Genomic DNA, 25,595 nt, shown 5'->3' with positions numbered 1-25,595 from the left:
CGGCAGCCGCTCCGCACACCTCACACCTGGCCTCGCCGCGGCCACTTGCGCCCGCCGCCCGCGGGGTCTCCGCCAGCCGCCAAGAGTATCACCTGGCGGCCCCACCAGCGCACAGACAGACACACAGACAGACACACGACCCTGGAGCGCTCCGCTCACCTACCTGCAGTCCCGATTCTTGCTAGAAATGCCTAGCGATCGGCCGCCTCCCGTCCGGGGGGAGCTCCAGCCTTACCGCCCGGGCATCGCCGGCACACGCCCCGCGCCCCGCCAGCGCTCGGGGGCATGGAGCGGCGCCGTGCCGCGTCTGCTCGGCTCCCCGCGGCAGCAGCCGTCCGCGGGGCCCGGCTCTCTCACCCCGCCTCTCTGGAATCCGGCTAAGAGATGCTAGAGGAAGGGTGAAGTAACTGGGAATGGAGAGAAGACTTGAAGTGTTTCTTGTGCACGATTTCAGAGTATTAAGAAAAAAAAAATAGAGAGGACGAAGTATGGTTGAGCTATTGGAACAGCGGAGATGGATAAGTCCTGCAGTCCAGTACGGCTCCGGCCCCTACGCCAGCTGCGCGTGGTCCCGATTCAGCCCCGCCGGCAGAGGAAGGAGGAGAAGCCGGCGCGTCCTGCAGCAGTCCCTCCGTTAGAGCATCTCTGATTGGTGTGCCTTCCACACACAGCACGACTTCCCCCTCCTGCTGCCTCCTTCTCTCTCTTGGGAAAAGTAATTGGAGAGCGAGAGCTTCACCTTCAGCGGCAGCAGCCTCCCGCGCCCAGCCTGCGCGCACCGCACCGCGGAAGGGCGCGGAGACGCCCCGGGCGCCCGGACAGACAGAGGCAGTTCCAAGAGCGCCCTCCGCGGCGGGGGGGAGGGAGGAGGTGGAGGGAGGTGGGGAAAGGGAGAGACGCCCTTCTCCTCCCCCGTATTTATCCGGCCACTCGCGGCTCTCCTCCCCAGCCCTTACGAGGGAGCAGGTCCCAGCGGCCGCCGTTCTGTCTGACCGAGCAGCGGGGCTCAGCCGGCAGCGCCCGCCGCCGCCGCCCGCGCACACTGGGGCTGGGGCCGCCTCCCTCCGCCGCCCTCTCCGCAGCGCAGCTCTCCCTTCTCTCCTTTCCGCTCCGAGCGGGGGTGCGAAGTTTACACCCAGGCGCATGTGGCCGGGGAGATCCCCGCGGACCCCCGGCGGCCGCGCCGCCGCTCCCCCGGGACCCCTCTGGCCCTGCGGTGGGAGGCTGGGGCGCCGGGCGGGGAGGGAGCAGCCGGGCCGGGCCGGACCGGGCAGGGCAGCTGCCCCGGGGAAGGGGGTCCGCGGCTGCCGGAGCAGGGACAGGAGGGACGCGGCGGCGCCGGCGGCAGCCAAAAACTGGACTGTGTCTCCCTCCAGAGGGAGAAGGGAGTCACGCATGGCAGCTCCGGCGGCGGGAGAGCCAAGGACTCGGTCGGGCCCCTCTTCCCTGGGCGGTGGGGTGGCGAGCTTGGTCCGTGTACCTGCGCTCGAGAGGTAGTGAGTAAAGGTAGTACGGGTCAGGTCCTAAAGACCTCTTGTTTCTCTTACGACAGCTTTAAAGATGGGTTGCGGGTCGTGGTCGTCTGCCACGACTATTGTTTAATAAGGGGAAATGTTGCTGAGTGAGGATAATTAAAAGCAGAATATTTATTTTGCTGTGTTCTGTGCCGTTCAAAAAGTGGTGCAGAGAAGTAGAGGGGAGAGAGCTAAAAAAGGTGAGAAAGAAACCTTGTTTGTTACAGTGATATCAGAGTCAAGTTCTCAATTTTGTCCTGTAATTCTGGTCCACTCCTAGATTAAATAGGGATGAATGCATGCAGCATTGAGAAGTACTGATATACCTGATCATCTGTTGGGGTTTTTTTTCAATTCTACAAGCTGGTATAATGGCCAGTTTTCAGAAAAGAACCTTTTGCTCCATCCTTAACTGTTACCACATCTTACCTGATGTTCATAATCAACTGTCAGAAACAGAAGAGGGAAGTGAAGCAATTGTCTTCTTGTTATTGTTCATGCTAGAGTTCTTCCATGCAAGCAAGCATCTGTAGAATGTTCAATTCTTTTTTTCCCAAAAAATTCAAAAAACTTTTTCTAGAGATCCATGCAGTCAGGAAAAAAAAAAAAAAAAAAGAAGAAGAAGAAGAAAAAATGAAGGCTTAATGTGGACTACTCAGCCTGATGCAGCTGTAGGATGAAATACAAAGAGGCTGGTATTGAAAGGGCAAGTTAAAAGTAGCTTGGTAGGTGTCTGTCACAAGCGCTGTTGCAGAAAGCACTGCAGTACACATATATACTGGATGCTGACTGCAGCCAAATTAAAAGGCTGCTGGTTGTAAAGACAAATATGGTCTTGTCTCATTCATTGGAAGCTGATACAGTAACTTCAGAATTTCCCTATTTGATAACCACATTTCTAGATTTGCAGACAGCTAAAAAATAATTTAGAGGGAACTGGAAAAAGCCAAGATTGTGCTGCTATCGGCACCACAATTTCAGGAAAAGAGATAGATCCAGACTAAAGTCGATCCACGGGGGGTTGGATACTCCTGCCCCACCAATTCCAAATGACAGGAGGTCCTGAGTACATGGTGGAAAGGGTAATCTTTCCAGCTCCCTGCCTCAGTGTAGGACCACAGGTATTGCTACTCCATTAAAAGCAGTGAAAGCACACCAAAAATATAACTAGAGCAACTAAAATGCAACTACAGCAGCTGTTGTCCTGTAGATGTGGCAAACACCCTGTTGCTATAGGAGCACATATGTCTATTTTACCTGCATGTACCATTACACTCAAGTTGACTGCATGTTGTAAGACCAGAGGATACCTGGTAGCTTCATGTTGGTGTCCTGCTGTTGCAGAAAACTGGTAAATACATCTGAAGACACAGAACATTTAGCACCATGTTGAAACAAACAAGTCCTATGCAAACAACTAAAGAAAAAGTAGCAGACAAAGCAGTAAGTAAGCTGACCTGTTTTGAAACCCCAGAATTTTGTCAGCGAAAACATTAAAAAATGTAGTCTTTGTTTATGTATGATGGTGCTGCGCATGACCATTTCCAAATCTCTTTGTACAACATCTCAAAATCTGAACAAATCTGCAGTACTCACACACAGCTTGTGTGACAACATGCATATGAAAGCATGTCCTGAAAGACATGCTTTCAGAAAGCTTCTCTGCTTGCTTTTGCAGTATGCTCAACACTGTTGGGAAGAACTGAAACGATCTGTTGCACCTATAGAGTGCAGCTGGTTTTACAGATGCTTACTTGGTAAGTCTGACTCATCTCCAAAGGTGCCTTTGTACATGCTGCACAGGTACAATATGATAAATTTACCATATTCTGGAAACACCAGATTGGCAGTCTTTGTCTTACACAGCCTGTATTTATATCTTTCTGACTGAAAAATCCCCAGCTGAATACTGTGGCCTTAGAACACAATGTAATTACATGAATGTTCTCTCTTTATTCCTTCAGCTAGTTTCATTTTTGAGTTAGTGTCATTGTTTCTTACTTTTCACCAATTTGTATGTCTCTTCCACATGCTAAAAGACAAGCATAAACCATGAAAATTGGCACTGGCGTTTGCAACAGGTGTAGTATTTGGAGCAACTTCAGCATTTCCATTTCAACGTGAATAGCACATCATAAAAATCGGGAAAGTAAAAACTTATTTCTGACTAGTTATGTGACTAGATCTGGTGTGTATATCTTTTAGACACTAATTTTACTCAGAAGCATGCATGTTATGAGCTGCTAAATAGAAAAAAGGAAATTTTATATTTTGATAGCCACATGTAGATTTAGTCTCTAAGAATTGACAGCAATGTCAGTACTGTTCATTAATATCTACCAAGTTTTGCTCCTTTATCTTTCTGAATAGACTCCTCCCTCCCACTACGCACCATGCTACTAATCTAAACTAGCTAAAAGTGCCAGTTTTGACACTACTTTTCCTTTTAGCAGTTAGGTTCTTGGTTTCTCATTTTGTAACGAAAGATTAGGATTTTGGTTGGGTTTTCCAACTATATTAATATTGAGCTTCACATACTAAAATTAGCAGCAGCTCAGACCACAGCGCTCACCAGGAATACCTCAGTGTAAGGAGATATATAGTGATGTAGAGCCTGATGTACAGCAGCATACTAGAGCATTCCTTTATTGCCATCCCATAAAGCTGGGGAAGAGGAAACAAGAATCTCAAAGTCAGCTGCTGTAAATTATTTGTGATTATCATCCTGACACTGTGTGAGCTGAGGCAATCCAACAGTGCCTACAAGTCCCCTTTACAATGTGTGTACAGATACACAAACACACAATCATGTTTTTATCACAGGTGAGAATCTGGTCCACCAAATTTAAGTTCTTTAAAAGCTCTGCAACATTTCAGATGTTCACATACAAAAATAAAATTAATTGACTCCTGATAAGCTGATGGAAATGCAAAGGCGATGTAGCAAAGTTATTCTGGGGTTCCTTAATAAGTCTCCCACAGGCATTAACTAAAATCATGCTGGGTATTGCATTTTGAAGAAAAAGAGGTTTTTAACTAGCATGCTGGAATGATCATTGATCTTTCAAAGCTTCCACATAAAATGGAAAAACTGACTGCAAAACAATAACAAGTAACCAGTCTTTATTTTCTACAACATTTAAGTTATACAGATAAACACTATGGTTTGGGGGGTTTGACCATTTAAACCCATTCTTCTAAGACATAAATCACATGTATGCTTATGTATGCTAACATAAATGCTGCTTACAGAGTAATGACATCTTCCAGGATGGGGAAAAACAAAAACAATAACAACAAAAAACAAAGAAAAAGGAAAGAAAAACAACCCACAGATACATGTATATTCAAGGTAATTTTGGGAGCGAGACTTCGTTGCTTTCATTCAAGAGGAGAGAAGGCTGGGAATCAGAGAGAAAATAGATTGAAAGGGATTTCTGGAAGTCTGGTTGGGCTGAAGATCCCAATCTCAGTCATGCATGGGCTAACTTCAAAGTTAAATCAGGTTGCTTAGGGCTGTGTCCAGTGCTTTCAGATACCTTCAAGGGCACAGATTATGCCTGCCACTCTGCTTGTCCCTTTTCCAGCCTTTGATCTCTCTTACTGAAAAGTTTTTCCTTCCTTACATCCAACCAAATTTCTCTGAATTTCTGCCTTTTGTCTCAGTTGCCTCAACCCTTTGCTATGTACTTCCAAGAAGCCTCTGGTTCCATTTTCCCTGTAACCATCCATATGCACTTGAGTACAGCAGTTATTTCTCCCCTTTCCCTTCTTTAAAGGGCATGAGCAAACACATCTACCAATTTTCTCATATGTCATGCCTTCACCACTGCTAGGACACATGGCTGACTCCTGTTCATCTTGTTCACCAGCATTTCCATGCATTTTTCTGCAAGAATGTTTGCTAGATAGTGCCAAGCTTGGACTGTTGCATGGGATTATTCTGTCCCAGGTGCTGGACTTGCATTTGCCTTTGAACATCACGAGGTTTCTGTGAGTTCAATTCTCCAGCCTGTTTTCAGCCTTCTGCGCAGCAGCCTCGCCCTCCAGTATGTTGACAGCTCCCAGCATCTTGGTATCACCTGCTGGGAGAGTTTGCCACTGTCATCCAGGATGTTGGTGAAGACAGTCAGCAGTTCAACTCCAGTACTGAACATGGGGAAATGCCACTAGTGACCAGCCACTGCTCTTCAAGCCTTGCAGTTCCATCAATCTGCACCCATTTTTTAAACTACCCATCCAGCCTAGGTCTGCCCAGTTTGGCTATAAGGATGTTGTGGTACACCACGTCAAAAGTCTAACTAGCAAGAATAAACACCTACTGCTCTTCCCCAGACAGACAGCCATTTCATTGTAGAAGGCAATTATGTTGGTCAGGCAGAATTTACCTCCACTAAATCCATACTGGCTATTCCAAATCACCTCCTTGCCCTTCATGCATGTGGAAATTACTTCCAGGAGAATTTTCTCTATAAACTTCCTGCAAAATAACTTGTAGTTCCCCACATCCTTCTTCTTGACTTACTGAAATAGAATATATTTACTATTTTCCTATTATTTGGGATCTTCTCTTGTCACCATGATCATTTGCAGATGTTAGAGAGTGGTCTCATAATGATATTAGCCCACTGTGACATTCACATTATGTGTCTGTCCAGAGAATGTGAATGTCACAGCCGACTCCCTCAAGGCATTTGGACACACCTGGTCCCACAGACTATTGTATGTTCACTTTGCTTAGATGGTCACCACTGATCGTCTCCCATCGGGGGTGATACTTTACTCCCCCAAAGTCACAAAGAAACCCTCAGATGAATGCTGTTTGTCTGATTTACTCCATGGAATATCATATCATCAGGATTTATGCTATTTCATCAAAAAGAGTAAAATCCCTCAGACTATGAGAACTGTAATTTGTATTTTGAGATATAAAGATGTTTCTTCCTTATACTTTGTAAAGCTCCTAAGCTCCCTAAAGGGGAAAGATTTAAAAACCTGCACTCCTCATTTCTCATTGCTACCTCCTGACAAGTCACTGCTGAGCTTTTTAGATCTTTTGTCAACATAAGGCACCTTACGTTCTCTATGCTTTTGAGACCCTATGCTGCCAGGCACAGCTTCTGAATCTTGCTCTGGGTGAAGCATGTACAAAAATGTTAGGTGTTGCAGTATTTTATGCCATAGCTTCTACATTTCTTTTTGAATCTAGACTGGAATCTCTGTGAAAAGCAGAAAAAAAGCAAGGAAAAAAAAAAAAAGAAAAAAAAACAAGAAAAACAAAAACAAAAACAAAAAAAAAAAAAAAGACAAAAAAAAACACACACACAAAAAAAAAAAAAACTCCAGAAGAATTCGGATCAAAAGTATAATTATATTTGGCCTCTTCAGCTTTTGCATTTAGTCTTAAATTTTCTTTTTAACCAAATATTAACTTGGCTATATTATATATTTCATAAGTAACAGGTCTGAGCTTTTTTACACCAAAAGGAAGAGTCCATGGGCCAAATACTTGGGGGTGCCTATGGGGCTTTATTGCACAGCAAAGTTATAAATGACAAGAATATTAAGTGTAGTACCATCTTTTTACTTGAGATAGAATAAGTATTATTTACTTGTTTGGGAAAAGCCTCAAACTATTCCAGAGGGCAATATCGGCCATTTTCCCTTCTTTTTTCTTTAAAGGAAACCAACAAGTTTTCTTCTAAAACACCCCTCCACCTGCATCTGTGGGGCTGGAAGCAGGAAATAGAAACAATCACTAAATCAGGCATCCAGAGAAAGAAAAACAAACAAGCAAACAAATAAAATCAGGACCAAAATTGTTCATATACATCTGGCTTAAATTTGGGTTACTATATTAGAGGTCATTAGTGCATGCTTTTTTTCTTAATCTGGTACTATATGAGAATTCCTATTTTCCTGTGTATCAAAAAGCACCAACTCTTGCAGTTATGCTACAAAGAACTCCAAAATGAATCAATGTTTTATCCTTGGTTATAAGTAGATTTTGTTACAATCTTACATTAAAGATTACATTATAGACAAAATAGGAAACAAAGCAGACCTTCTTACCTAATGATATTTTAATTCAATTTTAAAATAAATATAATTATTTTCAAAAACATGTATTGAATATATTTTCATCAAGGAGACCTTGTGAAAACAGGAGGTTAGGCAGACCAATAGTAGTAAGTAGGTAAATAAGATCAATGTGATTTAGCAAAACAAATCATACTTATTTTTGTCTGAAACCTCTTTACCAAGGGCAACATGTGTTGGCAGACTTGTGAACTCATCTACAAAAAGGATTAGGCTTCACTGTAAACATCTCATGATGCAGCATTTTCTAATCTGCACAGTGTTGTTTTAAAAACAGGCATCACACTTTCTGGTAAAAAAGGTGTCAAAATTTACTAGCCCACTTACTAGCCACTAGGAACTTGTTCCTTCCAGGCTGGAGATACTAAGGCATTGCCAAATTGTTTGCTGAAAAACAAGAGGTCACCCCAGTAATTTTCCCCCTTCATAATTGTTTAATAGTTACAAATAGTTAAATAGTTTAATTGTTTAATAGTTACAAATCACTTTTTAAACAGTATCATCCACATTTCAGAAAGTAAGTTTAGTGAAAGGTAAAGTGTGTTGAATAATTAAATAGGAACAAGTTGTTCTGTTCTCCAGTATTTCTTTATGATTTTAAATCTTTCTTTCTCTAAGTTTTAACCATCCATGTTTTAATAAAGGAAGGGGGAAAAAATTGCACTCAGGCTTGTGTATGTGCATTAAAAAACCCTACAAGATGGCCTAAAGGTTGTTGAAGACTTTGCATTTTATGATGTTTTTATAGTAAGAGAAAAAGATGTATTTTTATATCATCTTTCTGCATACTGAGTACAGGCAAAGTAGAGCTTTTCAAGAGTCAAGAGCAGAAGAAGTAGTATTATTTAGAATATTACCATATTTATTCCAAAACAGCCTTGATCTGAGGGAAGGAATTGGGCAGTGGAGAACAGGATGGGACCAAAACATGAATAGAATGCTCTAGAATGATCATTTTTAAATGTTCTGAATTGCAGATTTCAAGATATTTTCAAATGCATGACCAAAAGGAAATACTTCCTTTTTTTTTTTTTTTTTTTTTTTTGAGATAGAAGAGAACTAAAGAGCTTTGCAGCTTGGCTGAAAACAATCAACTATCAATTCAGCATGAAAAAATGCCTCTGAATTAACACAGAATCAAAATAAAAACAGTCCATGTATAATACAAGATTACATTATCTATTTAGAGTTGCTATACCTTTCAATGAAATTACAAATCTGGAGCTAATGGATTACATAGTTAATAGTCTGAATATAAATCATTTCTTTTGTGTAAATATGGCAGAAAATTATATATACCTAGAGAGAATTACGGCTCCTTAGATCGTAGGATGTGCAGGGCTAGGAGGTCAGGCTGACTGAGCTTTGCCTTCTGTCTCAAGCCTGTCCTCCTTCATCACACACATGGCAGGAAAAGCTAAAGAAAGGATGTGTGCATTTGAATTTTTCTGCTTTTATGGCTCTCATTGACAGATTCCTTTGAAGGTAGCAGTAGACAGCCTTTTCAGAGCTTGGACTACATGAGGGCAGAGCACTGTGATACTGTGGTGGTGCTCAGAAGTCTTCATATGTGCCTCTCTCCAGTGTTAGAATTAAGCCCACCCTCACCTGACCAAAGTGAAATTAGTTTCTTATTACTCATGCTAAACAGACACTTGTGGATGGACATAAATGACATCACCTGACTCCTGTACATGCATGACCTGCCTGGCATTCATCATCCTGCCAAAACATTTACCCTGGGGGACTGAGTGCCTCACTTCTGGCCAACTTGCAGAACTCCACCACCTGCCAGATTATCTCACATAGCAAGTCAGTTCAAATTTCCATTTCTTTCTCACCCACAGGGGATGGTAAACATAGCATAAGCATCTTGGATTGATCTTGGATGTGTGCAATTCTCATTTTCCAAAACACAGCCCAAATATAATGTAAGGATGATAAGCAGTGGGGGAGTTCTAGATCCTTGGGCATATATATGATCATAAGAATAATTTTGACATTTTCATTCTGACCAATGATTAATCATGCACAGTTTTCTCCTAAAAACGTATTTTCAGACCAGTCATTTCTGTATGCACTGTGGTCCTGAAATTCAGTATTCACAACGAGCATAATTAGCATTTTTACTTATGGTTGGGGGACACAGATCAATAGTAGCTGCAGTGTCAGGCAGGTGTGCTGGCATTTGGCAGCTGGAAGCAAGTTCAGTGCTTAGAGCTTGGCATGGAAACATTTGCTTATCCAAGCAGTTCAGAGGTATCTCAGATGTCTGCTCTACACAGAAAGGATAGCCCAAGATGCAGAGATGCAGCTGCTAGAGTGATAAACCCACTAGATAAATCTTCTTTGTTTTCCTCCCACTTTAAGCTTCATGGCATATTTGTTGCTCCTGACAGCCACCAGAGTTACCTCCTTATCCATGAGTGCCCTGGTTTTCACAGCCATCAAACACCCACAAATGTCAGCGAAGCCCATAGAGTTCTGGGGGAGGGATTTCTGAAAAATTCAGAGCAAGCATTGCAATGGAGAGGTTTTGCCAGCAGATGTCAGAAGGCAGAACATAGATAACACATCGCCTCACCAAATCCTCGAAATGATATTTCGGTCCTTTTATGCTTCCCCTGCCTGCCTTCTCCACTCCTTCTCTCCTAGCACATACATGCATAACCATACAGAAAGAAAATCATTAAGGGAACATTGGCTTGGGGTTTTTTTTTTGTTTTCATTGGAGCCCTACACAGATACAGAAGATTCAATACCCTGTTAAGCTTCCTGTCACATATGCAAGGAAAAAAGTTGTCTAAATTTTGAAGTTGCTAAACAAGCTGAATGATAACAAGTTCTGTGAGCTCTGGAACTAATGAAGTCTTGTTTTTTATGGATTTTATCTCATGGTTTATTGAAGCTTTTCCTATGCTGTGAAACTTGAAATCTTTCCTTTTTTGTGTAATGGTGATCCCAAAGGACAGATTTTCAGAGAGATGCTGAAACATCTTTCTGTGGCTTTTTTCATTTCCTCCCAGGCATCCTTTCCTAATGGAATTGAATAAATTTAAGACTACTAACCATCTCTCAAATTTTATTGAAATCACATGGGGGTCCAAAATGCATGAGGCTTTAATCTATAGGAAACCTAGCAAAAGAAAATGCAAGGACAGCTTAATCTATTACAGACTCAGATTAATGAGGCCATTTATTTTATACTATAACTCTGCTAGAATTACTTAAACACCTGAAATTTCACTAGCAACTTAAATGTTCCATTAAGTATTCTGATGATTCCTCATTTTCCTACCAGATTATGAATTTATGGAATATACATAAATGTGTCTGATTGACCATCAATCTTTCCTTTAAAACCCTGTTCCTGTGACCTCATGTTAGTAGGTTACCTCTTCTCCCTTGTTTCTCCCTTCATTCCAGAAAAGAGAGTAGATAGCATGAAATGCCATCCTCTACATCGTTCCCACATCCCTCCAGCACATCCAAGCAGGCATCATTGATAACAGTGAGAGAGCAGATTTGCCTTCTACTGGTGTCCTGTGACTTCCAGCTGAAGTTACTCTGAATTTCTACAATTATCTCAGTGATAATAAACGCTTGGCACTTTTCCCTTAATGTAAGCTTGTGCTTATTCCAGCTCTTTTGATTATACGTGTTTTTACTATGTCAAATTAACAAGCTTTGTTTTATTAATCTATCATATTTTTAAGCTTTGATTAGTCTAGCTCTTAATATGTACATAGCATTTGTTTGATTTGAGTAGCTATTGCTTAAATTAACACCCTTAAATTAATACCTTTGTTTTGTGAAGCTGTTTTTTGTTGCATTATAATGGTTACTAATCCTTCCTGACCTGAGATTATTTTGCATCATAAACATATAGCATCAGATTTTAAAAATTAAATAGAATTTTTATGAAGAACAAATAATAATCATATGGACTCATCTATGTTCATCTATAATAATGATCCCTTTTGAGCTATTTTTACAGAAATGGGTCAGTTCCACGAAAATTTAGGATGTAGCTAAACACACTTTGACAAGACTGAAAAGTAAAATTTTATCATTTTCACATTTAAAATATCATTCTCAGCAGATAGATTAAGAGCCATTTCAGTGTCTGGTAACACAACTGTACAATTACTGTAAAATTACTACCACAGTTGTGGTAGTCATAGCAAGCAAAATTTCTTAATGGTACACCTGTAAACAGCACATATAGGAAAGTGCAAGCCAATTTAATTTTAGTGTAAACAGGTTCAAGAATGATGATGACAATTGCTCAAAACCAAAGTCCATACATCTTATTAATTTTCCAGAGTTAGTTTTGGGTGTGTTGGTTGTGCATTTTGGTGGCTTTTAAAAAATCATGTAATATTAACACAGTACAAGCCAACACAAGCGTTCTCTTCACCCCTTTCCATGCCATAACAGCTTATGCTTACTCAGCTCACCTCCACTCTGACATCCCTGTCCTTGTTCAAGTTCTGTCTGTGATGGTCAGCTTGTTCTCAATTTTTACTCCTCTCCCGTATTATCAAGGGCAACACATACTCTCATTACACCTTTTTAGGCCAATGAGTCCATTTATGGAGACATCTGAATCAAGAGAACCACTGACAGAATATATGAAATTTTAATGTCATAGTTTTCCCATGAGACAATATTTTTAAATACTTACACTAGTTTTCTAATACACACCCTGCTTATTCTAAAGTAAACTCAAACCAGCTTACTTGAATTGTCTCTAGAGTGTAAAAGCAGCTTTCCCACTTGCCCTCAAAGAGACCCTCAAAGAGACAAAGAGGTGGACAAGAAATGATGGAAAGAGGCTTTCCAGCACAAACTGAAACTAAAGACTCTTGGGTTGTCACAGATCAGGAGGGAAGAGCAAACAATCAAGAAAAATGGTTTTGCTCCTAGGAGTGTAATATGTTAAAATGTAAGCTATCTCGTCCAGTCCAAACTGAAAGCACACAAGTACAGTGGTTTTCTGGTGTATGGAAATCCAGACCTTCAGATGTTTTCTTGAATAAAAGCAACACTGAGTTATGCCAAGCAAATTACTCTAATAACCTGTTGGATCCAGCTGAATCTAACTGAAGTTTGTGTGTGTGTCCTGGGCAGATCATGGAGGATCATATTCCAGTACTTCCGCTTGAATCAATAAAATGTGCAAATAGCTGGGAGATGGAAATTCACCATTTTCTCAGAAAAAAAAAAATAATGCCATACAGGATCCTACCAAAAGGACTAGGATGCAGAAGTGTGGATGACAAAAGGTTGAACACGTTTAGTTTAAAGAAACCACAGCCTCATCCTCAGTTTAATTGCTTCTAGCCTCAAGCACCTTTTCACACCAGATATTTTCCTATATATTCACCCCAAATAGAAAGGATGAGGAGAGTTTCTGTGAGGCCTACAAGGATAATGCACTGAAAATGACATCTCAAGAGGTAAAAATGTATCCACTAAAGCTTCACCATAGCGGTCTCTCTCATATCACACTGGTGGCCCTGTGGTCTGCGAGAACAGCACACCGTCCTTGTGCACAGCCAACCCCTTCAGCCAAAGTACTCTCTGGCACTGCAATACAATCAAGGGAAGTTCTCTAAAACGTAGGAAACTATGTCCCTTCATATACAAATATTAACTGTAAAATAAAAAACATAAGTATGAGCACAAAAGCTGCAGGACAGTGATAATAGTGTCTTGTGACTGTGACTTTCGTCCACTTCAAAGACCAGGTCCCACTGCTGGTGCAAAGGCCAGGCCTCTCCAGCAACTGTGCTCCAGCACATTCCAGTACTTAGATGCAGGGAAATGGAATGAGAAGGACAGGAGGTGTGGGGTAAAGGGGGGCAACACCAGGGCCTGGGGGATGTGACAGCTCTGACCCAGAGCTCTTTGAAACCACTTCTGCTTCATCATCACCTCAGGAAAAAAGAGAAAAAGAAAAAGTACAAGATGTTTTATGTATTTGTTTGGAGATCTTTGCAAATTCAAAAGGAAATAATTTCATTTTACAGGGTTGACTGTCAATCAGTGATTTTTTTTTATTACTTTATAGGTTGTAGATCATTCCAAATGTCAACAGTAAAACAATTTTGTCAATATCTGAACAAGGCATGAGTCTGACCTATACTGTCTGATCATCCCCTGAAGTCCTTTAGTGGAAATCACTTTCCCATGTACTATTACAAGAGTCATTTTGATCCCATTGCCGAAGGTGAAAGAGGCTTTTTGTGCAACAGGTTCCAGGATGACTGGATTGTATGTAGGTACCACAATTTGCCATTGTTTCCTCTCACTATATTCCTGCATGCACACAGCAAGGGACAACACTGACATTCATAAAATCAAATGTAATTTTTTTACTCTGTGAAAAATTCTCTAATCACTAAAAGCTCCTGCAGCTTCTGATGGAATGCCAGAGCAGCAATTCAAGAATTTTTCAATTTCTAAAATTTCTCTGTGTCTGAGATATTTTGATCAAAATATTTATTTCTCAATCAAAATGTTTTATTTTTCCTTTTACAAATGCACTGACACTCTATTTTGAAAGTTCTTTGCTTTACAAGACTTTGTGCATATATTTTCAGGTTACAATAAGTCTAACCAGATTCCATAGTAACAGTAATACTTTATTCCAAAGGAGATTTAGAAAAGGAAAGCAGAAACCACATATCTAAAATGTACAGTATTAAAATATACCTTTATGTAATTTTGTGTGCCATGTATAAAAAAAAATATAGATACCTTCAATGAGATATTTCCTTAATGGTTGTCACTCATACACGCACACGTTTGTGCACATAAAATGTGAAGTTGTTCTAATGCATTTATTGATGCATTTTCTGCTGGATTTCAGTGATACTTAGTTAATGAATTGAATGTGAATTTATTCATACTTTAGATAGCCAAACAGTAAAAATAGGCTGAAACAATTTTACTTGTGCCAACAACATTTAGTTCTGCAACTTTTCTGTTGGCTGTATTAGGTCCTGCTATAAATCTCACCATTATCTCCTTCCACTTAAGCACCAATTATTTTCCTTGAATAGCAGTCTATTTTTAGCACACAATGTGCAAATCTTACAAAACCTAACTTCTACATTGCGTTTAGATTTCATGTATCTCCTACACCTAGCGCTTAAAGCCTGAATTATTAATCATCCTTTTAAAACCATGGCTTTTGAATTACATTGTTGGTATGCTTTGGGCAGAATTAATGCACTTAATTTTATCTCTTGCCTTCAAAACCAAACAGCTCATTTTGCAGCCACACAGGAGAAAATTTGGATTCATTCTGATGTGCAAATCAAATACAGAAATTGGTAACAGTTTTGACACATCAGACAACCATGGCTAAAACCATCCTACCTTTGAAATTAGTTTCTGTGTTTAAAATTCCTAAAGGAAGAACATTTTTGGAGACACATACAAATGCTAACTAATTTGTATTAGTAATCTAAATCTAGTACTAATTTGTAGTAATCTAAAATAGGATGGGGTTTTGTGCAGAAAAAAAAGCACTGAATTAAGGAAAAGGAATGTAATTTTATCTTGTGAAAAATGGGTAATTATTGCTTACATTAATATCTGATCAGATCATTAAAAAGCTTATCTTTCAGACATTCTTATTTCAAGTCCTAGGCTATTAGAATTTAGCATATCTTTAAGCATATGTTAAACACATGATTAATCAATAGGAATACAATTTATTAACTACGTTTGTTAATGCAAAATATAATTTTAATATTTCTATATACAATATTTAGAATATATTTATTTTAATTCTTTCATAGTGTTATTAGAAGTCATTCCTCAGAAAATTAAAAATAAAAAGGAATGCTCTCCAATATTTAAAAAATTCAAAATTGGGGAAAATGGAAGACCCTGGCTTTTCTTCCATTGTCATTACATTAGGAATACTCCTGGGACACCCTTTGTTAATCTCACTGAACTTTTTTTATCATCCTTCCCCTATATTTACATCTATCATCTTTCTGACATAATCTGTCCAGGATGCCTTCTCCTAGACTTAGTACATTAATGGGAGAAGGTAAAAGGAAAATGGTGCATGTAGCTTTATACACATTTAAAAGCTATCCATTCCTTTTTCAAGAGTCTTTTTCTCACATATGAAAGATAATTTTGGTAATACTAATTACTAAAAATGTAGAAAAATGTAACAGTGCTTAAATTGACTGAATAGAAAACCAATACATTTTTAAATGTTGGCTTTTTTATTATTCCAACAAAAGTGTGTTATTGCAATAATAGCTTGTAATTTCAATTCCACCTACCTGAAACAGGTAGGAGTTTATGGCTGTGTTCAGCCTCTGTGAATGAGGTAGGTGAGGCACAGACTGGATTAGGAACAGGATTCAAACCTACAGTGTAGTCATAGTTTTACGTCTGGGGCAGAAATGGGTATCTTAATGACATGCTATTTCTCTCTCAATCAAATTTATCCTGCATTTTCCTTCTCTCTTTAAAAAGTGTATATTCTTATCTTCTTCTGTCCATCATTCAACTCATGCTTTCTTGGGTTCCCCCAATTTTGTTACCTACTGAATTTTGGTTCCTGTATCTTCCCCTCATGTTTACCATACAGAAGCCCTGCTTTGTCTTGCTTAACTTTAGTCTACAGTTATTTCTGCTTTCTTGGGTGTTTTACTGAACTGTTTAAAAGAGGCTTGAAATTCCACCACTATTTAAAAATTACCAACTTCCATACAGAAAAAAAAGGATAGGGAACAAAACCAGCAGTGGTGGCACTAGTAATTGACTCTTTGATCCACTTTGAATTCACAAAAACATATTCAGCTAATTAAATTAGCTCTATGAGGGTTTCCATCAGATTTCTCAACCAAATGTGAAATTATCTATGTTTTCCTAATGGTATGTGTGAACACTACATTGAAAATACACTGATCGTATCCATTCTAGTATGCCAAACTCTATGTCTGATGCAGCTTCAAACTGAAAAGGAAATTCACGCAGCCACCAGTGGCTGTAAGCTCACTGTAGACCACTGGGGAGGGGAATCTGAAGCCTTCTTTTCCTCCTCCACAAATTCCCAAATGTGGTGTAGGTGATTGTCCCAGTTCTGACCAGGACTGGGTTCATCATCCCCCTCTGGGAGGGGGCATGGCCAGGACCTGGGGTTTATACTGTGCCACCTCACATCCTTGCCAGTGGTGGGGAAAGGAAATCTCTTCCTGGGACAAAGAGTACCACATCTGGCCAGCTTAGGGGGCAGAGGAAGCAGTGGCGTGGCGCTGGTTCTGAGCTGGAGGGAGTGGTAGAGGTGGTGTGGCTGTGGCCAGGTCAAGCTCATTGATGAGCAGTTTTGCATCTGAGTCACTCTCTCTCTTTTGAACACTTCTGTTATTAACACTGTTGCTGTTACTGTCCATTTTCTTAGCTCATTGCTGTTTCCAGTAAATTGTTCTTATCTCAGCCATGATCTTCACCTTTTGGGCTTCCAATTCTTCTCTCCAGCCATGCTGCAGGAGAGATAGGGGATGGAAGGGAAAGCAAGCGAGCAGCGTGTGGTTTGGAGTCTCAGTGGGAGCACTAAATTTGGGAGTGCCACTCTTAAACTATGGCAGTGGTCTTGAAAGAAAATAAAAAGTGGTGAATTATTCTGTATTAACCTGTGAGTGAGACTTGCAGCTGTCTGTTATTTTTACAGAATTTATTGTGTATAGAAGTTTCTAGTATTGAGATGCAGAGCTTCTCACATCCCCAAAAAGCAAGCCATATTTTGTTAACCAAGTCCACTAATTGACTTGAAAACAAGAACTGAGAGCTTAAACTTTATGTTGTATTGGGAAACAATAGAATAATCAGTTTACACAGTTTGTTATCTGCAGCCCACTTGCTGAATCTGTGCTGCTATACACTGTAATAATTGCATCCTTTTTTAAGATCAAGGTTTAGAACCACAAAAACCATGTTTACAAAAATTTATCCATTAGCAATGAAGTCAGGCAAGGTGGAAGGCCTACTGATAGCTGGAAGGCGTGCCACCTCAGCTAGCTTTACAATATCCTGCATTCACTTATGTCACAAGCAGTAAGATATAAATCTGAATTACAAATGCCTGAGTTTTATCAGAGAAGGTAGGTCATTCATCACTACCTCCAGTGCTGTTTCTGTTTACTAGGTGGTTTAAAGATTCTCAGGCACTGTCTAGGACTTGGAAATAATTCCTTGCCCACTGAAAAAGCTTTAAAAAAAACCCCAGATTTAACACTAACATTCATTTTCCAAGAATGTGAGTTAAATTTCTGATACTGTTCCATTATGAAAAAAAATTGTTTCACGTGAAGCACTGGTAGTCCTAGAAAGAGTCTTACTCTTGTTTCTCCTTGCCACTTCTTAAAGCTCTGCTTCAAATGGCACATTGTATCCTTTGCTGTCCCTATATGTAGCACCTAATACCTGTCTAGCATCCGTTTCTGTACCACAAACAGACTGAACTCAGGAATAGGAGATCTTTCACTGAGTAACTGCAGTAATGCAACACAAAGCACAGAGGCATGGGTGGCTCCAGGTGAACCTTCTGGCAAAGTAAGCTGTTGATGGTCCTGCTACAGCCTGATGAACAATGAAGCTGTTTTCCAGCACCGTGGATTGAGAAATATTTTCCCCCAAATTTCCATGAAAATATAATTTCTGCATGAATTCAATTTTGGAACAGAGATAACTTTCAGAGTGTGAAACACTATTCTTATCTGTTAAGCCCTGGTGCGGGGTGGGAACTTGTTAAAGTTCTTTCTAAACTTGGAGATTCAAACCAAGAAATTTATTCCTGAAGTGGCTGGAAACCTTCTTCTTGTTGTTCAGTTAAGTTTTCTCTCATTAAATGTAGCCATTAGATCCACAGCTCGCCCTAATATTTATGTTTTACTTCCTTCTCCCTCCTCCTGGAATTTCACATTCCAGCTCCTAGAGAAGCCATGAATGTCCAGTCGCTCTGAGCTCCTAGGAATTCTTACATATCCGATATGATTTTTGTATTATAATTTTGCCTTTATTTCCATATCATCATCCTCACTGATAATCCTGATAAAATACTTACTTAGCTTTCTACTACCATGTCTGCATAACAGCCTTCTTTTTTTTTGCAGCGCACATATCTAAATAGCATTTTTTAGTGCTTTTTGCAACAGCTACATGCTACTAGATTCTATGTGCTAATTAGCTAATAATGCTTAATGCATTAACTGGCAGCCTAAGATACACTGCTGGTGTTAGTCACGCAATGCGGCTGGGTGTAAAGACTTGGGCACAGGAAGGGCCCCAGGCATACAATTGCAGGCATTACACTGACACTAGCTAGATCTAAAAGAACAAACTCTTGTTTTCAAGTGTTCCTAACCAGCACCCCAGCCCTAAATTCCCACACCGTTTTGATTCTTTGAAAACTCTATACAAACGTGAAAACAGAGAGAACCTCGTTATGTAACGTAATATGTGGCCTTCCTTTTTTTTTTTTTTTTTAATGTGTGTGTGTGTGTGTGTGTGTGTGTGTGTGTGAAACGCCAAGCAACAGGTTGCACTGATTGTACAAGAGCGACTGAAACAAATACAACAAATTATCCCTTGGTTTCTGCGAAGGTCTGGAAAAGCTTATGCGAGTCACACAGACTATTTGAACCTGCCACTGTATTTGCACAACACAGACGGTATCATCATATGAATTACGGTGATCCAAACCACTCATCCGGCAGCGAGGCGGAAGGGATCTAATTATGCGGGCGCTCCAATCAAGGCACTGAGGGAAATGTCGCCTGCCCGTCCCTCCCCGGCTCGGGGGGGAACGGGCCGCGGGACGGGACGGAAGACCTCCCGGCCGCGAGAGGGCGCTCCGGCCCCCGCCCCGCGGCTTCTGGGAAGGGCGTGTCCCCGGCCGCCCCCTGCAGGCGTCACTCCCAGCATGCAGCGCGGCGCGCTCCTGCCCCTGCCGCCGCTGCCGCTGCCAGGCGGAGAAGATGGCGGAGGGAGGTGCGGCGGATCTGGAGACCCAGCGCACGGACGTCGCGGCGCTGCTCAAAACCGCCCTCCGCAAGGGCGACACCTGGTGAGGGAGGAGCGGGGGGGCTCGGGAGGACCGGCGCGGGCGGCGTCCCCCTGCCCCCGGGGCCGCTTGGCTGCCGGAGGGACCGATCTCCTTCCCCTCGCCCCCCCACCCGCTCCCGGGGGCGGCTCGACGTCTCTCCCTCTGCCGCGAAAGTGGAGGCGGGTGACAAGGGCAGGGAGGCAGTGCTGTACCACGCGCTTCCCGCCGCTCGGTTCCCGCGGCTCCTGCCAGGCGGGGAGCGGCCGCCTGGGTGCGGCGGGGCCTCGGCCTGGCCCGGGCTGCGGGCGGGCGGCGGGGAGGCACCGAGGTCAGCGCCCTGAGGGGGAGGGCAGGGAGGGAGCGGCGCGGCTGCCGGGGCGCGCTGCCGGGTGGCAGCCCCGGATGGCGGGCCCGGAGCCCGCACGGGGCTTGTTTTGGCTGCGCGAGGAGTATTGAGGCGGCGGAGAAGAGCTCTGCTAGCAGGCGTTTCTTCCATTATCCAGGCTGAAATGGCCCCGGCTTCACCTTCACGTTATCAGAAATGATATCTGTGTTCTGGCCTGGGTGCCCTGGTGCCCCGTCCGTGACTGTGACAAGCCTTGAGTTTCAAATTTATTGTGATTGGAAACGTGTTTGTTTCCTAAGAAAGAGCCCCTGGAGGTGCGAACGGACCCTTATGATACCTTTTCGACAGCGAACGTTTGGAAAATATGTTTTCCTGGTCAGTCGTGAAATATTCCTTAGTATGTCTTACAAATTGTCAACATAATAATCCACGGTAAAATAAGCACCTCTTTTTGGCGTGTATTTGGTAATTGAGCTTCTGTAGTTGTAGTTCTATGGGGCTAGGAAATGGGACTTTTTTTTAGCAGGGGAAAAAATAAGGAACTGACACTTTTTCCACGACTCAACCTCTTCATCACTTCCTGTGTGAAACTGTCACCCAAAGATAAAGGCTGAAGCATTGACTTAGAGAAAATTAACTGTGAATACACAGAAGTAGAACTAGCCCACCTCATTTCAGCTGTCATCACTCACTGTTCCAGTTCTATAAAAGACTATATTTAACAGTGTTGATACTGCAGCATGTGTCAGAAGCATATATTCTGATGCATTATTCAAATACTGCTGAGTATATGTTCAGTTTTGGCATATGAACACACTGCTCTTGAAACTGGAAAAGTGTAAGAAACTAGAAAAAGGAAATGAATTCACATGGTAGTGTTGAAAATGACCAGCGGTAGTAAAAAGCATGCTCAGGCTTCATGTCTTTTAAGACTAAGTTTTTTTATGGTTCTGTTAGGTAATTCCCAGTTACTAAAACAACGTTTCAAGCAGTTAACATTGTTCAAAGTGATAGTACTTTTATGACTAGTTGACAGCATGACCGAAACAGTAAGTTTACTGTGCTGTTTACTTTTTTTAGTATGTTCAATATTTTAACACGGAGGAATCAATTATGTGGAAAAAGCTTCTAAATGTTCTGTGAAAGTATAATATCTAGCTGTGATTGATGCTGATATAAGTCAAGTGTTTAAAAGCTGACTAAGCTGCAGCAAAGTCCCATTAAGTTTTACTCGTGAACTGTTAAATCGAGCTACATAAACATGTATGCTTGTGCATTCATAGGATTTATATTTTGACTGTGTAGCTATCTTCACAAATTGTATGTTTAGTCCAAATGCTTTTGTAGAGGTGTTTTGTAAATAGCTTTTTGATCTTTTGGGACATCAGTAAGGAAACAACAGTTAAGGTGCTGTAAACCATGATTTAAAATTGCATTGATTCAGTAGTAAGTACTGATGAAAAAAAATCCTGGAGTGCCATACAAGCTTGTTCTGTTTGAGCTTTAAAACACTCAAATGCAGTCGTTTTAAAAATGCTGGTTTGTACATCAAAAGTCTTTTCCATGCTCTTCAGAATTTAGAATGGAGAGAACAATAAGCTACATATGGAAAGTGTAAAGCTTTGGGGATTTTCTCTAAGAAAAAAGCAACTAAAGAATAGGGCAAAGAGAGGCAAATCTTAGAAGCATCTGTGAAGTGGCTGATGAATTTCTTTGTTAGTTTGTCATGTACACTGCAGAGAGAAAGAAATAAAATTGACTTGAAATGCAACATTTTTAGAGTTAGATATTGGAGGAAGAATTGCTTGAACTAGAAACCAGTTGAACAGGTGGTTTAGTAAGCTGTAGAGTTTGTTCCATTAGATGTTTTTATGGGTAGCTTGGGAATAGTATGCATTAAGCTGTATTGCTTCAGTGGACAGACCAGATTAGTGTCTTTTAACCGCTTCAGCTGCAGGGACAAGATTTTGGGCTAGTTTGTCCCAGTAGTCTTTTTTGCATTCTTTATGGCCAGTTAATAAATTATTAAATTCTGAGAGATTGAGGATTCTTCCATCTCTCCATTTATCCTATTTTTCTGAACATACATTAAATAAACATCAGATTTTTCCAAGAACTAATTTCCTTTGTTCATCAGTTCTTTTGAATAATGTTGTCTACTTTCGTTAGTAAAGTCAGTATAAAACTACACTTTTGTTCCACAGAACTTAAATTAATATAATTTTTACTTCTTGCAGTATTGTCCAAAGGATCTTCAGGTTCTGTGGTTCTTTTCTGTTTAAGAAAAGAAAAAATGCTACATTTCATTGTATGTCTCACAGTTTTAGCATCCGATACAATTACATCTAAGTATTTTGAAATTCTACTGGTGCTTGACAAGTGAGGAGAATTTATTGTCTGAGGAGATTTTTACCCTCTTCGATTAGAATGACAAAAATTATTGGTTGTTACAGCTGCAGGCAAATCTGAACTCACTCAGTGTCTTCTACTCTCAGATTGAAGAGCTGTTGATGTTCATCAGATTTTTAGGCACAGTATAATTTCTGTGACCAACTGGTCTTGATGATGTCATTTAATGCCTTTGTAGCTGCAGTAATATTCTTGAGAACTTTGCCAAGTTTTTCTGTTTTTACAGTATCATGGAAGCAGTGTTTTCAGTAATGAAAGCTATTGATCTTGGCATAGTTTTGTCATAGAGGGGAAGACCATCACTTTTTCTTTGTGACTTCTCTGTAATTTCTTCCCCATGTTAAGGTGTGATTTCTTGATACCACCTTCTGCCCTTATTCCCTGTAGTTCCTGTTCTTTTGTGGTTTAGTCAGAAATGTTGTCGCAGTAGCTCGGATATGACATTACAAATGCTTTCACGCTCTTGAACATATTGTCCCTCCGTGGTCTAGGATATGTTACCACATTTCTCACCTTTAGGTATCACCTGCCAATAAATATTTTACTTAAAGTGCATGATAGTGACTTCAAAATAACTAACAGCTCAGCAATCAGTTTTACCACTTTTTCTCTGTCTTCCTTCCAGAGTTTCCCTACTGTGCTTCTTTCATATATTGCTTGCCATAACAATTTGTGAGCCGATGAGAATACAGAAGTTACTTGGATAAGAATTAGGCAGTTACTATAGACAAAAACTATCACACAGAGTTTATTTAGTGGCTAAGGGAACAAATGCAATCATTAGATGTTTGAATAGGGAATACCAAGTAGCAGTACAAATATGTACTGTATACAGAATATATTAGTGAAACCATTCTACTGTCCAGTTCTGGTGTCCACATATGACAGGTGTTCATTTAGAATGCATTCAGACATCTCAAAATCTAATAAGGAAAGCAGAAGCTTTGTCTTTCAGAGAAGAGGTTAGAGAACCTTTGTCTGTTTTGCTAGAATTTTGAGTTGTGAAATAGTTACATAAGAGGAAGATGTCTTCTGGGATAAGGATTTTTAGACGAGCAGATAAAGGTTTAAGACACTATGTAAACTGAAGCTAGTCAGGTTTAGGCCAGAAGGAAGATGTTTATTTTCAGCCCTGTTAGCCAATGAATTTTGATGCCAGTCATCACTTCACAAGAGTGATGAGATATATTCTTAATCTCTTCTTGGTTTTTAAGACTTGCAAATCAGTAAAACCATGGAAATATAGTATTTTTAGTTTTCAGATGTCTGATACACATTACTTCTGAAGTTCTGCTGAGTCTAGGTAGAGTACTGTTGTTATCCATACAGTACATTTCTTGGATGGTGAAAAAAATATTCTTTTCTTAACCTGTGGGAATTTCATTGCCTTTCCAGTTGTAATACTTGGTCACTAAAAAGAGTAAGTAAAAATGAAGCGGGGTAAAAATCCTTCCCAGTGAGTGATCAGTCGATATAAGTTCAACCTTAAAGGATTTTTCCTCCAGAAGTGAATGTCCTTACTGAACATATAAGCATTTTAAATCTGGCTGCAGTGAAAACTCAGGAATCTTGATGAACAGGGCTACATATGTAGGCCTGCTTAAAAACCCTGCAGTGCCCATCATTGATGATAGCCTTGATGCTGAAGTGCTTAGCTTTAATAGCATTTTACATGTGGTCTTCAAAGAACATGCTGAATTGGAAGGAACCCGTAAAGATCATAAAGTCCAAGTTAGCCCTGCTCAGGACATCCCCAAGAGTCAGGCCATGTACCTTTTTCTCAGTACTGTCCTCTCAGTGTTTTCCACATTTTATCATCCATCATTGTTTTGTACATGAACAGAACCTATATTGAATGTTAGTGGAAGATTTTACTTGATTTCACTGAAAGCATGATGAGATGTTATGAACCTGCACTTGAATAATATTTGGAATTATATTCTAAATTATTTTGATAACTTCATAAAACGAGACACAAGGAACACTATGTTAGTGTTCCAAGAATAGATTAAGAGTTGGATGGGTTTTTATTTTCAAATGATGTTTAAGTTGCTGATTTTGACTTTTAAACCTTGTGTTTGAAGTTCGGTGTTAGGTTTCTCTCACTGCATAAGGAGTGGTGCTGCATGTGACCAGTGCTTTACAAAGATTTAAATTCTTCTGGACAATACTTACAGTGGAGATGAGTAGATGCATTTTTCTTGTGTTAATTGATTAGGTGACATGAGAGCATGTTAAAATCATGTTTGTTCCAGGCCTGAAATTTGATTTGTTAGATTATTTTTTAATGAAAAGTCTTTACTTAAATGGAAAATTTCTAAGGGTATACAAAACACTTATATGGTTCTTAATATAATGTTCACACTGAAATTTTAACATAAAATTGCGCTCCACTAATTTCAGCTGAATCGTACTTTTCGGTCAGCCTCTTGGTTGAAGAGGCCTCTTTGGCCTATGGATGAAGAATGTGCTTAGCCTACAGTAGCACATTGTGGCAGTGGAGTGTATCCTGGGCTGTAGTGAGAATTTGATTAGGTGGTTTGAAATCTTGGTGCATTTTGTTGAGCTAAACACTTATTTCTGAAGAGGAATCTGGAATACTTAGACGGATCTCTTAAAAATAGTAAACTATTTTTTTTTGTCTCTGACGCCTGCACTTTTTTCTTGTGGATTTACCTATATTTTGAATAAAAAGATGGTATGGTTTGTGTGATAGACTAGAATAATTATCACCATTTTGAACTTCAAAAACTTGTTAATTCTGGGAGAAAATGGAATTTAAAGGCATCTGTTAATTTTGAGTGTATTTGGTCAAGCAATTTTTGTCATCTTAATCAAAGTAGAAATACAGATACAAACCCTTTCTTATCTTCTTATTTTTGTAGTTGGAGTTGTGCAAAAACAAAAATCAGATGCTGTGCCTTTAAGCAGGAGTCCTAATTTGCTTTCTGCAAAACAGTTGTTCCACTTTGTCCTCTGTATTGCTTAATCTGTACTCATGCACAGTGAGGAGAGTTAAAAAAAAAAAAAAATCCTCACCTATCTCTCTGGACAATTTGCACAGTTTTACTGTTGAAAGTGAAATAGGTTCTGTTCAGAAGATACGATGTCCCAGCAGTACACAGTGCAGAATGAGTGTCTTTCT

General features: G+C 40.4%; 2 protein-coding genes across 6 annotated transcripts in view; one reads left to right on the top strand and one right to left on the bottom strand.

Moving 5' to 3' along the window:
- Nucleotides 1–871, bottom strand: part of TAFA2 (TAFA chemokine like family member 2) — a 188,029-nt gene extending 187,158 nt beyond the window's left edge. For all 3 annotated transcript variants that reach the window (XR_008437304.1, XM_053978554.1, XM_053978553.1), the window contains exon 1: nt 164–871. The gene's annotated coding sequence lies outside the window, so the exon portion shown is untranslated. The remainder of the gene's footprint in view (nt 1–163) is intronic.
- An 18,725-nt stretch (nt 872–19,596) lies between these two features.
- Nucleotides 19,597–25,595, top strand: part of USP15 (ubiquitin specific peptidase 15) — a 60,231-nt gene continuing 54,232 nt past the window's right edge. For all 3 annotated transcript variants that reach the window (XM_053977264.1, XM_053977266.1, XM_053977267.1), the window contains exon 1: nt 19,597–19,716. In XM_053977264.1, coding sequence (XP_053833239.1) covers nt 19,628–19,716 — 89 coding nt within the window. In that variant the 5' untranslated portion in view covers nt 19,597–19,627. The remainder of the gene's footprint in view (nt 19,717–25,595) is intronic.

This window comes from Vidua macroura, chromosome 5 (assembly GCF_024509145.1).
Source record: "Vidua macroura isolate BioBank_ID:100142 chromosome 5, ASM2450914v1, whole genome shotgun sequence".
Taxonomy (NCBI): Eukaryota; Metazoa; Chordata; class Aves; order Passeriformes; family Viduidae; genus Vidua; species Vidua macroura.
The sequence above is the reverse complement of the archived record's forward strand: the minus strand, read 5'-3'. Positions and strand labels throughout refer to the sequence as shown.